The 12,500-nt window shown below is 36.5% G+C and overlaps 1 protein-coding gene across 7 annotated transcripts in view; it reads left to right on the top strand.

Annotated features, from left to right (window-relative positions):
• LOC113804106 (Myosin heavy chain-like) overlaps nt 1-12,500 on the top strand; it is a 408,590-nt gene that overhangs the window by 256,154 nt on the left and 139,936 nt on the right. For 5 of the 7 annotated variants that reach the window (XM_070145429.1, XM_070145427.1, XM_070145430.1 and 2 more), the window contains 13 exons: nt 1,354-1,564; nt 1,769-1,911; nt 2,235-2,396; nt 2,565-2,709; nt 3,053-3,194; nt 4,071-4,142; nt 5,433-5,549; nt 5,868-6,060; nt 9,737-9,962; nt 10,147-10,309; nt 10,452-10,635; nt 10,801-10,968; nt 11,102-11,314. In XM_070145429.1, the coding sequence (XP_070001530.1) occupies nt 1,354-1,564; nt 1,769-1,911; nt 2,235-2,396; nt 2,565-2,709; nt 3,053-3,194; nt 4,071-4,142; nt 5,433-5,549; nt 5,868-6,060; nt 9,737-9,962; nt 10,147-10,309; nt 10,452-10,635; nt 10,801-10,968; nt 11,102-11,314 (2,139 nt within the window). The remainder of the gene's footprint in view (nt 1-1,353; nt 1,565-1,768; nt 1,912-2,234; nt 2,397-2,564; nt 2,710-3,052; nt 3,195-4,070; nt 4,143-5,432; nt 5,550-5,867; nt 6,061-9,736; nt 9,963-10,146; nt 10,310-10,451; nt 10,636-10,800; nt 10,969-11,101; nt 11,315-12,500) is intronic. The other 2 variants (XM_070145419.1, XM_070145420.1) reach the window with 2 other exon arrangements.

Genomic DNA, 12,500 nt, shown 5'->3' with positions numbered 1-12,500 from the left:
ATTATTATTATTATTATTATTATTATTATTATTATTATTATTATTATTATTATTATTATTATTATTATTATTGTTATTATTATTATTACTATTATTACTATTATAATTAATGTATGTTATTGTTATTAATGTTATTTTTTTGTAATGCTGTATATGTAGTAGGTATTTGGTGTTTGTTAAAAGATTCCTTGCTTCCTACTATGATAATCCCTTTTCCCTCTCCCCTCTTCTCTGCCTTCAGTTCTCCTCTCCATCTTTCCCCCTTTCCTCATCCTTTCCCCTGTTTCTCTCCTCTCCTTCCCGTCCCATTCTCCGTCCTCCCTCCAAGTGTCTTTCCCCCATCCTCCCCTCCCTCCTCGTCTTTCCCCATCTATCCCTGCTCTCTCCCTCTCCCTCCCTCCTCCTCTCACCTCACCTCCTCCTCCTCTCTCCTCCTCCTCCTCCTCCTCCTCCTCTCCTCCACTCTCCTCCCTCCTCCTCTCTCTCTCCTCCTCCTCCTCCTCCTCCTCCTCCCTCTCCTCTCTCTCACTCTCCTCCTCCTCCCTGTCCTCTCTCCTCTATATCTCACTCCCTCTCCTCCTCCCTCCTCCTCCTCCTCCTCTCCTCCTCCTCCTCCTCTCCTCCTCCTCCTCCTCCTCCCCTCTCCCTCCTCCTCTCCTCCTCCTCTCCCCTCCCTCCTCCCTCCTCCTCCTCCTCCTCCTCCTCTCCTCCTCCTCTCCTCCTCCTCCTCTCCTCCTCCTCCTGTCCTCCTCCTGTCCTCATCTCCTCCTCTCTCCTCTGACCTCCTCCTGTCCTCCTCCTCTCCTCCCATCCTCCTCCTCTCCTCCCATCCTCCTCCCTCTCCCTCTCTTTCTCTCTCTCTTTCTCTCTCTTTCTCTCTCTTTCTCTCTCTTTCTCTCCCTCTCTTTTCTCTCTCTTTCTCTAACATTTCTTCTCTCTCTTTCTCTCTCTTTCTCTCTTTCTCTTTCTCTCTCTTTCTCTCATTCTCTCTCTTTCTCTCTCCCTCTCTCTCTCTCTCTCTCTCTCTCTCTCTCTCTCTCTCTCTCTCTCTCTCTCTCTCTCTCTCTCTCTCTCTCTCTCTCTCTCTCTGGCTCTTGCTCTCTCTTCTCCCCCCTCTCTCTTCCTCCCTCTCTCTTCCTCCCTCTCTCTCTCTCTCTCCTCTCTCTCTGTCTCCTCTCTCTCTCTCATCCTCCCTCTCTCTCCTCTTCCTCCCTCCCCCCTCTCACCCACCTCCTCTCTCTCTCTCAAACCTTCCCTTCCTCATTTTCACCCCTTCCCTCTACCCATTTTTATTACTAGTTATTATACAAGATGCAGTTCAAGCATTTTGATTTGATTTGATTTTTCCTGCAGGTGATACAAATGTTTAAAGGGTGTAAATTAGAAGACATGCCACCCCACATATACTCAGCTGCCCAGGCATCCTACCGTGACCTGCTTGCTACCCGGAGAGACCAGAGCATCGTCTTCCTCGGTCGTTCTGGTGCTGGCAAGACCACTAACTTCCGTCATGTCTTGCACTATCTGGCGCTTGCTGCTGGAGCCACTAATAAGATACTTACAGGTTAGCTGACATTTTGTTTGTCTCTTGTGTGTTTTGTTGTCATAAAAAGTAGTCTTAAGCATTTATCTTTTTATACCGGTGATGATAATGGATATTTTAAAAAGATTATTGTCAATCTGTAATCTTTGGCAGGAAAGAATCTTTGATATTGGTCAGTTTCTATTTCTGAAAATTAATATTCTGATTTTTTCTCTCTTTTTTCAGTTGAGAAGTTAAATGCTATATCCACACTCCTTGAAGCTTTTGGCAACAGTCGAACAGTCATGAATACGAATGCAACGCGATTCACCCAGATCTTCAGCCTTGACTTTGATCACTCTGGACAGATTGCTTCAGCTTCTGTTCAGGTAAATCCAGTGTTGATTACATTGGTTGGTATGAAATTTCAAGGTTAAAATGTAGTATGACAACCTTTTTCTGTGTGTGAAGCTTTCATTTGCTGTTTTTGTTGTTATTGTGATTAATATTATTAGTATCACTAGTTTTAGCTGAAAATATCTAACTATTTGACTAGTTTGTTATTTTAGTTATGTAATTTATGATCACAGGTTGATCAGGTTTTTGTTCTTTTTATGTAATTTATGATTACTGGATTATCAGGTTTTTGTTCTCTTACAGGATTATCAGTGTATTAATTTGTTATTATCTGAATTGAATTACTCTCTCCCAGGTCTATATGCCAGAGAAAACACGTGTAGTACGACGACCAGAAGGCGAACCCAATTATCACATCTTCTACCAACTTCTGTCTGGTGCGGATGATGATTTGCGAAGAACCTTAGGCCTTGATAGACTCACTGAACCAAACCTCTTCATGACTCCATTACAAAGGGTGAGTTTAGATAAGGCACATACAAGGCTGTGTTTTACTCTCAAATTGGGCATGTTTTTTGTTGACTTCTTTGTTTTGGTGACTGTATGATTATTTGTCTTATCATATTTGTTCCTTTAGAAAGATGTGTATATCAAATTTATAAGTTATTCTTACCTTCTGCTACAGAGTGAGGATAAGCAGAAGGCAGGTATTGCATGGGCGAGAATACGAGCCGCCCTGGATGTTCTCGGTGTGTCTCCCGATGAGCAACATGCCATATGGAGTGTCTTGGCTGCCATATATCATCTTGGCACAGCTGGAGCCGTCAGAGGTGAGGCAGACAATGAGATTATGCTGTTGACGCTAGTGTTCTAGTTTAGTAAATATACAGAGTGATTTTTTAAGAATGCAGGTCAGTATATTTTAGGTGGTTGGTGAAGATTTCAGATTAGCATATTAAATATTACTTATATGTTGTTGTTTTTGTGATGAGGTTGTCTATTTTTGTTTGATTTCATTGTTTAAAGATAGCAATTCTGATTCCTAGGTCAGTTTGATTACAGTATTGCCTAGAAAGCTATCAAATACGTGAGTCAGTTGTTGATATACTTAAAACATTTTCTATCTATTCTAGATAATCCTTGTAGAAATCTAATGCATACATACCCTTTCAGCTGCAACAGGCAACAAATTCCAGTTCAGCAAACCAGGCAGTGCACAGAGAGCGGCGACCCTATTGGGAACATCAGTTGAGGAACTTGCACGATCCATCTTCTACTCGACACCATCAACACCATCAACAAGGGCTTCTTTCAGGTTTGTAGCTGTATATGAGTCTGTGTTGTTAATACTTGTTTTTTCTCTCTTTTTGTTTCACAGGATGGTCCAGAATGAACATTTTCAGCTTTTGGATATTTATAGAGCATTTTTTTATTTATTGATTATGTGTATATGTTATCTGTTTCATAATGTTTGATGAAAATAATTTGGTTTATAATCATATGCATTATTTGACTTCAATTTTATTTTTCCTTAGTATTTATGTTTTTTTATTTCTTTATGTTTTGTAGAGATCTTATTCAGATAATGATTAGATTCTTCTACAAGAAACTATTAGCAGTCAGTAATGCAGTCATGATGATTACATTCCTGATTTTTTTATATATACATATTTTGTGGAAAAGATGCTCATTTTAGCATTTTGTTTTGTAATTAATTAGAAGCACATTTTTCTTCTGGGATATTTTTTTTACCGAAATATAGATAAGTGGAGGATGTTATGTAGATTGCTTTTTTTTTTAAGTTGAAAAGCATGTGTAATTTTTTTTAATGCTTAGATATGATACATTTTTATAGTTATTATTAACATATAGGTTCTAAAATTGATTTTGTTTTTCTTGATTTATTTTTGATTATGTAAATCTATTTATTTTTAACTTTTTCATTGTTATATTGTGAATGTTAGATATTAGAGAACATTGAGTCAATGTTAAAAGGTAAAATATTTTTTTTATAACCAGAATGTGTATGGATTGTTCATATGAGTAACATTTTTTTTTTGTTACTCTCTCTTTACTTTTTGTTTATGTATTTCTTCCCTATTCATCTAGACAGCAGCTGTGAAGGAGCTAGTGGAACAGATCACACATAAACAGTCTTGTACAATCAAAACACATTTTTTCTCTCTTTCAGCGTTCTCTCCGAAACATTTGATGAGATTATTGACATGATACAGCAAGCCGGTGACGGTGATAGGTATAGTGTGTAGGTTGTCCGACAGCTTAGTATAACCTTCCTGGTCTGTCAGTTGTTACCCGCATGTGAGCAAGACTTAAAGGTTCTCTAAAGCTCAGTTTAAGAATACGAGGATGTACATCTGATATTGTAGGGAGAAAAATCTTAAGATTCAGTATTAAGTAGCTGATTCTAATAACTTCCTTGTGAAAGGAATTGAAAAAAATGCTGCTTTTAGGAGAAGATGGGAGTAGATGTGAAGGCAATAAATTGCATTCATTTCATTGATCTTATGTCATACCTGAAAATTAACATTATTGGTCTTATTGAAATTATTTTAAACATTGGTTGCACTAATTCTGAAGTAGAATTAGAGTGAATGTGTCATTTGTAAATGAAAAATAGACCTATATATTAGGACATCAGATAAATTGTATATGAACTAAAGAGACAATTTTATTTTTTAGTTCTCAAATAATATCTAAAAAATAAAATGGATGACGGATTATTAAAAAACCTCTAACTCACTATAAACTTGAGCAGTGAGTTTATCTTATGTCTTGCTTTTTCTTAAGAATGAAACGTTTCAGGAGTAATGTCTTAATCTGGTAAAGTGATAACCTGTTCTATTTATTTTAGGGTTTATTAGAAATAGCAGTATGTAAATAAGACTTACAGCAAAAGTTCAGAAGTTGTCTCCTTTAATTTAAGGAAGAAATGCAACAATGATAAAGTGTGTTTGCATGGTGTTACCTCCCGTGTTTGTAATCTTTTCTTTTTAATGTTTGTTTATTAATAGATATTCTAAACTGTTCAGTTTGTAATGTGTGATTTTCTTTCGTCATATGAAAAACATTTGTAAGTTCAAAATTTTCTTCATGCGAAAGGCTTGTATATTGAAATTTTCTTCATATAAAGGACTTCTGTGTATTGAAACTTTAAGTCAAATACAGAAGAGCCTTGCATCTTTATTGTAAATTTGAATCTTAATTCTCAGAACATTTTAGACTAGATGCATTTGATAAAAGCATAAAAGCAGTTGGCATTTATTGAATTTTTGTATAAAGATATTTTATTGATTAATCGCTATTTGTTTTTTGTTTTTTGTTTTTTTAAATAATTACTATTTTACATTCACCTTATATGGTAAATTTGAATTAAGGAGCAGTCCTAAGGTCAATGTAAGATTTTTCTGTATTTCTATGAATGCCTTTATATTTGTTTCTAGTTAAAGAAAAGATGATTTCATTCAGACGAAGAAACGGGGACTCATTCCGGGAGGTTTTACAGTTACCTAATAAGTAATATAACCTTCCCCAGGACTGCATCACCCACTGAAAGACCAGCAGAACGTCCAGAGGGCTTAGAAGCTTTAGAAGGCATGGCAGCGGGTCTTTATAGTGAAGCCTTCAATGCCATCGTGGCACTTATCAATAGGTATGTCATGTGATTTGTAATATTTGTAATGATGTTTTTATAGGTAAAAGTGAGTGTAGAAAGATGTCTTTAGAATGTGGACCTGTATTATCAGAATTTGGCAAAAAAAAAAAAATGATTGAGAATAACAGCCACAAGTGATAGATGTTACATAATAAGCAGCATCAAGTAATTTTTCTATTTTTGATATTTAATCCCAGCAAATTTTACATTTTATTTAGGAAACATATTTTGTTATACATCTTGTACATAGTGTATTTACTATAGGCATTGACAGAACAGGAGGAAAATCTGGTAACACTATTTGCTAATTTGCAGATGCATATCAACTTCTGCTCACACTTCAAACTCCATCCTGGTAGTTGATGCCCCAGGTTTTCAAAATCCAGCATCGTGTGGTAGGACATCAGGAGCCACTTTCCAAGATCTTTGTCACAATTACACTCAGGAACGTTTCCAGATGCTCTTCCATGACACCACTTTTACCGCGCAGACTGATCGTTATGCACAGGTGAGTAACCTTTAGGGTTTATTCAGTAAGCTTCCCTAGAACAAAGTAACATTTATGGACTAAATTTTTACTGATTTATTTCTTTCTCAGCATCAAGAAGAGCACAGGCACATCTGGTGCATGTAGGGCAACTTTTCTTCTTTGGTGATATTGAATGAATATGGTAAAGGTATAAAGGCACTATCACACTATGCAACTTTTCTGGGCACCTAGTCAAATGGGGAGGAGGAATGAGCTTTGTGACACATTAGTGCAAACTATGATGTATGGTATTTACAAGGAATGTAAGTTAATAGCTCATAACTGGATGACTATTGATTCAGTGGTCACTGGTTTTTCATTATGTAAAACCAAGATCAAAGGGTATAAGGTAATGCCTTTCTATAAAAGTATGGTGATGCAGAGTTAGGTTGTGGATTCAAAATTCTTCATAGTGTGATACCTGCTGTATTCTAAAGAGTTTATTAGATAATCACCTGTGGAATGATTAATGAAAAGCTTTAGCTGGAAAATTGGACTATTGTGTTCAAAATTGTTCTGTTTTTTGTATAAGTTCCTGACAAATATAGTACCCATGTATTATCTACCTCTCAGAGTATGCTGCTGATTTAGATTATAATCCCCCCTCCAAAATTTATTTCATGTGACAAGCAAGACTTGTCAAGCAAGAGAGCACAGCATGCCTGCCCCTCAGTACCTGATCTAGAGACCAGACTCAGTCCTTGGCTAAAATGACATCTTTGCTTGTTGAGGTGGCATGATAATTGTCAATTAGCCAATATTCTGTTTTCTATTCTGCTATTGCTCAGTGATTATGCCATGGTGTGATTTCTATGAACTAGAGTAATGATTCTCTTGGACAATATGTACTCACAGTTGGTTCTTAAGCAGCGAATCCTCTTCTCAGTTTGTAGACGTTTCAGCCAGGAAATCTCACCCAGTTGTCTCTAGGTCAGGCATGTGGAGTAAGGAGACCATCTTGTCTCTCCACTTTCAACAAGCTTATTCACAAGATTTTCAGTGCCATTACTTGAAGGTAGGTGTAATTAGCTGTGCAAGACCCACAGCTAGTGTATGCCAATTATGCTGATACACAGCTAGCTCCATTTAGGCATTGGTGTATGGATGCAGATTACATGCTGAACCATGATGTACCTCCTCCCGTTGGTAGAGCAAATATAAGAAGCAAGTAGTTGGTGCTGCATTAGTTTAGAGATCATGATAAAATGAAATGTAATTGTTGCCAGGTGATGATAGGTTGGGTAATTTCATTCCAAGATTTTTGTATTAGTACATTCTACTATACATTATTATATTTTTCATCTTACTGAGTACAGCCAGCTGCCTAGTGCTTAATGGGATAACCTTTACACAAGAAAAAGTTGTCACAGTCTTCATGTATGCCTAATTGTGATTTGGCTTTTGCTAAGCTTGTGATGACTGCTGTTTCTGACACAACAGTCACTATTGCTCTTTTGCTTTTACAAGAGGTGTGAAGGCATGGCATAAATTTGCTTTCTTCACCTGTTATTGGCTGGTTGTCGTCTTTTAACTTTCACATTGGCAATGAAGAATATACATGATACCTCTGTTTTTAGTATTATGGAAACTAGCTTTATTATATGCATTAATGAATATAGGTTTGTCTTTCATAAAGAACTTAGCAACTAGTGCAGTTGTATAATGAAAAAGAGTGTTAACTGTATATCAAACAGGTTTTCCTTCTGTTGTTGTTTCCTTGGTGATCTTTTGTCATGTTGCAGATGTTTTGACAATAGTGATTTTACTGTTCACTTTCATTCAAGATTTAGAAAATTAATTAGGGTATTGATATTTGTATGTTTTCGAAGTCATAAAGTATATAAAAGGATATGTTAGCTATATGGGTACAAATATTAGGTAATTTATATTCCCTACTGCTAGATTAGAACCAAAGTATCACAAAGCTAGCATGAGTAGTGTGGATCAGGTTTCACTTAGACTTACTCTTAGTATGTTAATTCAGAGATAGCAAAGATCAGGAAATAAGTGCTCTAGGAAAAGGGATGATCTTGCTTTGCACATGTAAGATGTAGTTTTGTCTCATCAAGTAAGGTCTGGTACGGAGTTTCATTAATGGTAAGTTTTCAACACTTTTTTGTGAAGTACCATTTCAGTTAAATGAGAAGCTTATTTTGGTAAAGGGAGCTTTAATTTTTTTTCTTTATTCTGATGTATGATTTAGCATTTACTCTGTTTTCAAGTGATAATGTTGAATTTTTTTCTGGTACAGAAAAGTGAAGGGCCTCCAAGATGTTTTTGTAGGTAGAAAAACTTTCTTTGTGACTTCAACTTTCATTTTATTCTGTAAGCTGTAATATGCTGAAATATTTATATCTATACTGCTAAAGCCATTCATATCTTTATAGGAATAGAATGCATTTTAGTATTTCTATGCTGTGTTTATAAAGCATAGATATTGTGTATATATATTTTTTTTCCTTAAAGCCCTTTTGCATTTTAGAGTCACAGAAATTTTTAGATATGATTTTTATGATAGTGGTCATCCAAAATGTCACATATTCTTATGCTTGTAGTGACTTACGTCAATGGAATAGAAAAATACATTTAGACTTATTTTGTTTGGGAAGATTACGCTTGATGTAATAATTGTTGATTGTGAAAAATCCCATGCAATGAAATACAGAAACTGAATGCAAAAATTCTTGGTTGAACTTTTCCAATAGATATTTGCTTAGTTGCAGAGTTCAGCACATTGTTTTTGCATTTGGTTTCCATAAATGGGATTTTTATTTGATTTCAACAGAAAGTACAATCTTCCCCCCTTCAAAGTAGACCCTAATTCAGCTTTGTACAGAAAATAGTAAATATCTTACAATAAAAAGACTGTCATATGGAGATTCTCATTATCAGTGCTTTTTGCAGTATGATTTGAACAAGTTAGTCAGGCCTGCCATGTTGCTTTCCTTTTCTAATTGTTAAAGGAAGAATAAGAAGGGGTAGAAAAAGAAGTGATGAAAATAGAATGTATACTGTAAACTTGAAACACTTTACAAAAAAAAAAATCTGTTTGGACTTGTAATAACTCATGGTTTTCTTTCAAACTGATAAATGACACTGAAAAAGGGTCCTCAATTTACTCTTTGGCAAAATTTGTACATAGGGGAATTGATTCTTTAATAAGATACCATATATTACTCTGATTGAACTATAAGCTTGTTTATTGTATTATGGTCAAGTTACCAAGTATATGGTCTTAATTGTAGGAGAAATAATTATTTTGCAATATATAGGATTCAGTTTATGAATGAATTAATGGAAACAGTTTTTCTTGCTGTTGTTAAATGGATTCAATAAGATTTTGTAAAACGATATCAATCAAATTAGTTTTGTAGGTGTTTCCTTGTTTATGCATTTACTTTAGTTTACTCTGTATGAAAGTTATTTTGATAAAATGCATGTGGAAATCAAGTATGGTCTCAGGAAGTTTTCAGGCTTATGGAATTTTGAATTATAATGTGGGTTTAGGTGTGAATTTGACTTATTCTCGTGCATGTGTGTTTCTGGAGAATAATTTTCCCTAGATAATTACTTTATGGTAAATACAATTGATGCTACCTTAGGAAAAGGATAAAATGCATGGAAGAAATTTTCATTTAAAATTTTCCGAAAACAGGAGCACATTGAGTATGGAGACGTTGGAGATGAGATTGGAACTCCAGCTCCCCTGATTGCCCTTATTGACAAAGCATCCTCCAACTGTGTTGTGCGGACATCCCAAGTAGACCTAAAGGAAGCTGATCGGAGAGGCCTGCTGTGGCTTCTTGACGAGGAAGCCATCTTTCCAGGTGCCTCCGACCAGTCCTTCTTGGAGAGACTGTATGCCCATTATGGAAGCAGGGGTGAGTTAGGATTTTGTCTTCTTTTTAGCAGTATTTGTAGTTTAGTTTCAGTCATCAGATGTTGTAGCCAAAGCATTTGTAATTTGTTTAACATTTTTTTTTATCTACTCAGGAACATGAAAAAGAGGGTACAGATATATGAGAGTAAGATGGATAGTATTTATAGATTCATTTTATTTTTCAGAATACTCGCAGTTGCTGAAGAAGGGCCAGGCACCAGATCAGTTTACACTGCAGCACTTCCAGGGCACCAATCCAGTCACATATTCAATTTTAAATTGGCTTAAGTCCTCACGTGAGAATCCTGTCATGAGACAGGCAGCTGCTCTGCTGCAGGAATCCAATAAGTAAGTCCTGCTTATGTATTGTGATTGAGTTATCAGTATATGTATTTCATATGAAGACTATAACTGTTTTAACTAACAGTTTGGTGTGTTATATACTTTGTATTGTATTTTAACCTATTTACAAATTATTATTTTTTTTCAGGGAAACTTTAAGTAGATTGTTTGTATTTAGCCGGGGACCAGTCAGCAACACCATCAGTGGGTCTGTGGTAGGCATTGAAGGGTCACAGTCATTACGTAGAGCTTCTTCTATCAGGCGAGCCTTCACCACAGGCACAGCTGGCATCAAGCGCAAGAGTGTCTGTTTGCAGGTGAAATTCACAGTGGTAAGTAACAAATTTTTTCTTATATAAGGCAAGTAAGAAAAAGGTTTTGATATTTTTGTTTGTAATGTTTTAATTCTCAAACACTACCTATAATTGATATGTATTTGTGCCTATGCTGGTGTTTAGTTGCAGACTTCTAAGATTTTCATGTTTTCTTTTTCTTAGGATGGTATAGTTGAAACACTCCGACGTAGCAAATTAAGGTTCGTCCACTGCTTGTTACCACAACACAATGCTGGGCTTTGTGACCTCAAGAGTTCCTTGGTTATGCCAAATAAGACCAACAATTCCTCAGAAGATATCCTTCTCAATGTGCCTCTTGTCCGATCCCAGGTAATGTATTCATCAACTCACATTTGCCATACATAAGTTGTAATATAATGGTAGTTAATTACAATCACAGCTTCTACTGTTTATAACAAATTTATTCAAGTTCTGACATGAGACCTACCTTCTTATGTTCCAGCTTCGAGGATGCCAAATTTTGGATGCTCTGAGACTCCACAAACAAGGATTCCCAGAGCATATCCAGTACAGTGAATTCAGACGACGTTTTGCTGTCCTGGCCCCAGCTGAAGCTAGAGCCCAGGCACCTGTGTTAGATGAGAGAGCTGCTGTCGAGGCAATTCTAGCACACTTAGACCTTGACTCCTCTTCGTATCGACTTGGGTTGTCGCAGGTAATGTACAGTTTTTTGTGCTTGTCATCGTTTTCTTGTTAATGAATCCAAGGGTAACTGTAATGAAAGTTGAAGATTGAAGAAAATCACAGCAAGTTTTTATATTTGTGTTTTTTGTGTGTCCATGTAGTTCTTGAAAAGCTTATTGGAAAATAGAAGTACCCATTGCCTCACAATATTTGTATTCACATTATCATCTTGTTGGGGACACAGACATATAATTTGTATAAATTGAAAGAAATTGTATTGATAAGTATATTTCATTGCGCTATTTTAGTTATTCTTGGATTCATTTTGAATTATGTGGTATAGTGTATGGGATAGTAAGGTTAAAGATTTCACCTTTTCTTGATGGACACTTCGAAATGAAATGTATGTCATATTATTTCGGACACTGAAGACACTACCTTTTGTTTTGAAAAAACATGTGTATTTTTTCTTTTACCCTGCGTTTTTTTTCGCAAATGAAGACGGATGAGTACAATAGGATGCAAAAGAGATAAAAGTACTTGTATAGACATTGACTGGAGTACGTGTGTGTGTGTGTGTTTGTAGGTTGGGAATGGTTTAGTGCTGCACTTCAGTTATTTAATTTTTTTCCATTATTTTGTTTCTGAAAATCGTTCGACGTGAGAACCGTTAATATTAAATCGAAGTTGAATCATGTAGATCGTTGTATTAGTTTCATGCACAGTGGCGGAGAGAGCTTAATCATGAAAAATAACGACTAAAGCTGAATAACCTAATAATAAAAATGAGAGAATGAGCCATTGACGATTAAGACGAACAATTCAACATTAATTAGAAACTGAGTTTTTTTACGATTCAAAAAAAGCTCGTTATTCCCGCGATTTCAACTTCTCATCGGCGGAGCGTGACATGAGCATCAGGGACGGCCATGAACTCGGCGCTGTGTTCATGTTGATGCGGGAGCTTTTTGACCTGGTGACCTGCCTTGAACTCTCGGGCATACTGGAGAGGGAGACATGCGGATCGACGCTACTTGAAGGGAGCCCTCGTTTCGATTAGGCTGGAGGGAGGGGGGGGGAGGGTAAGGGAGGACTGTAGAAAAGGATGGAGGGAGGGTAATGGAGGAAGGGGGATGGGGGGTAGGAGAGAGGGAATGAGGGTGAGGGAAGAGGGGTAAGGAGCACGGGGGAAGAGAGAGGAGAAGGAGAACGGTGGG

The sequence above is a fragment of the Penaeus vannamei genome, chromosome 33 (genome assembly GCF_042767895.1).
Source record: "Penaeus vannamei isolate JL-2024 chromosome 33, ASM4276789v1, whole genome shotgun sequence".
In the NCBI taxonomy this organism is placed as follows: domain Eukaryota; kingdom Metazoa; phylum Arthropoda; class Malacostraca; order Decapoda; family Penaeidae; genus Penaeus; species Penaeus vannamei.
This window is presented reverse-complemented; position numbering and strand designations above follow the sequence as displayed.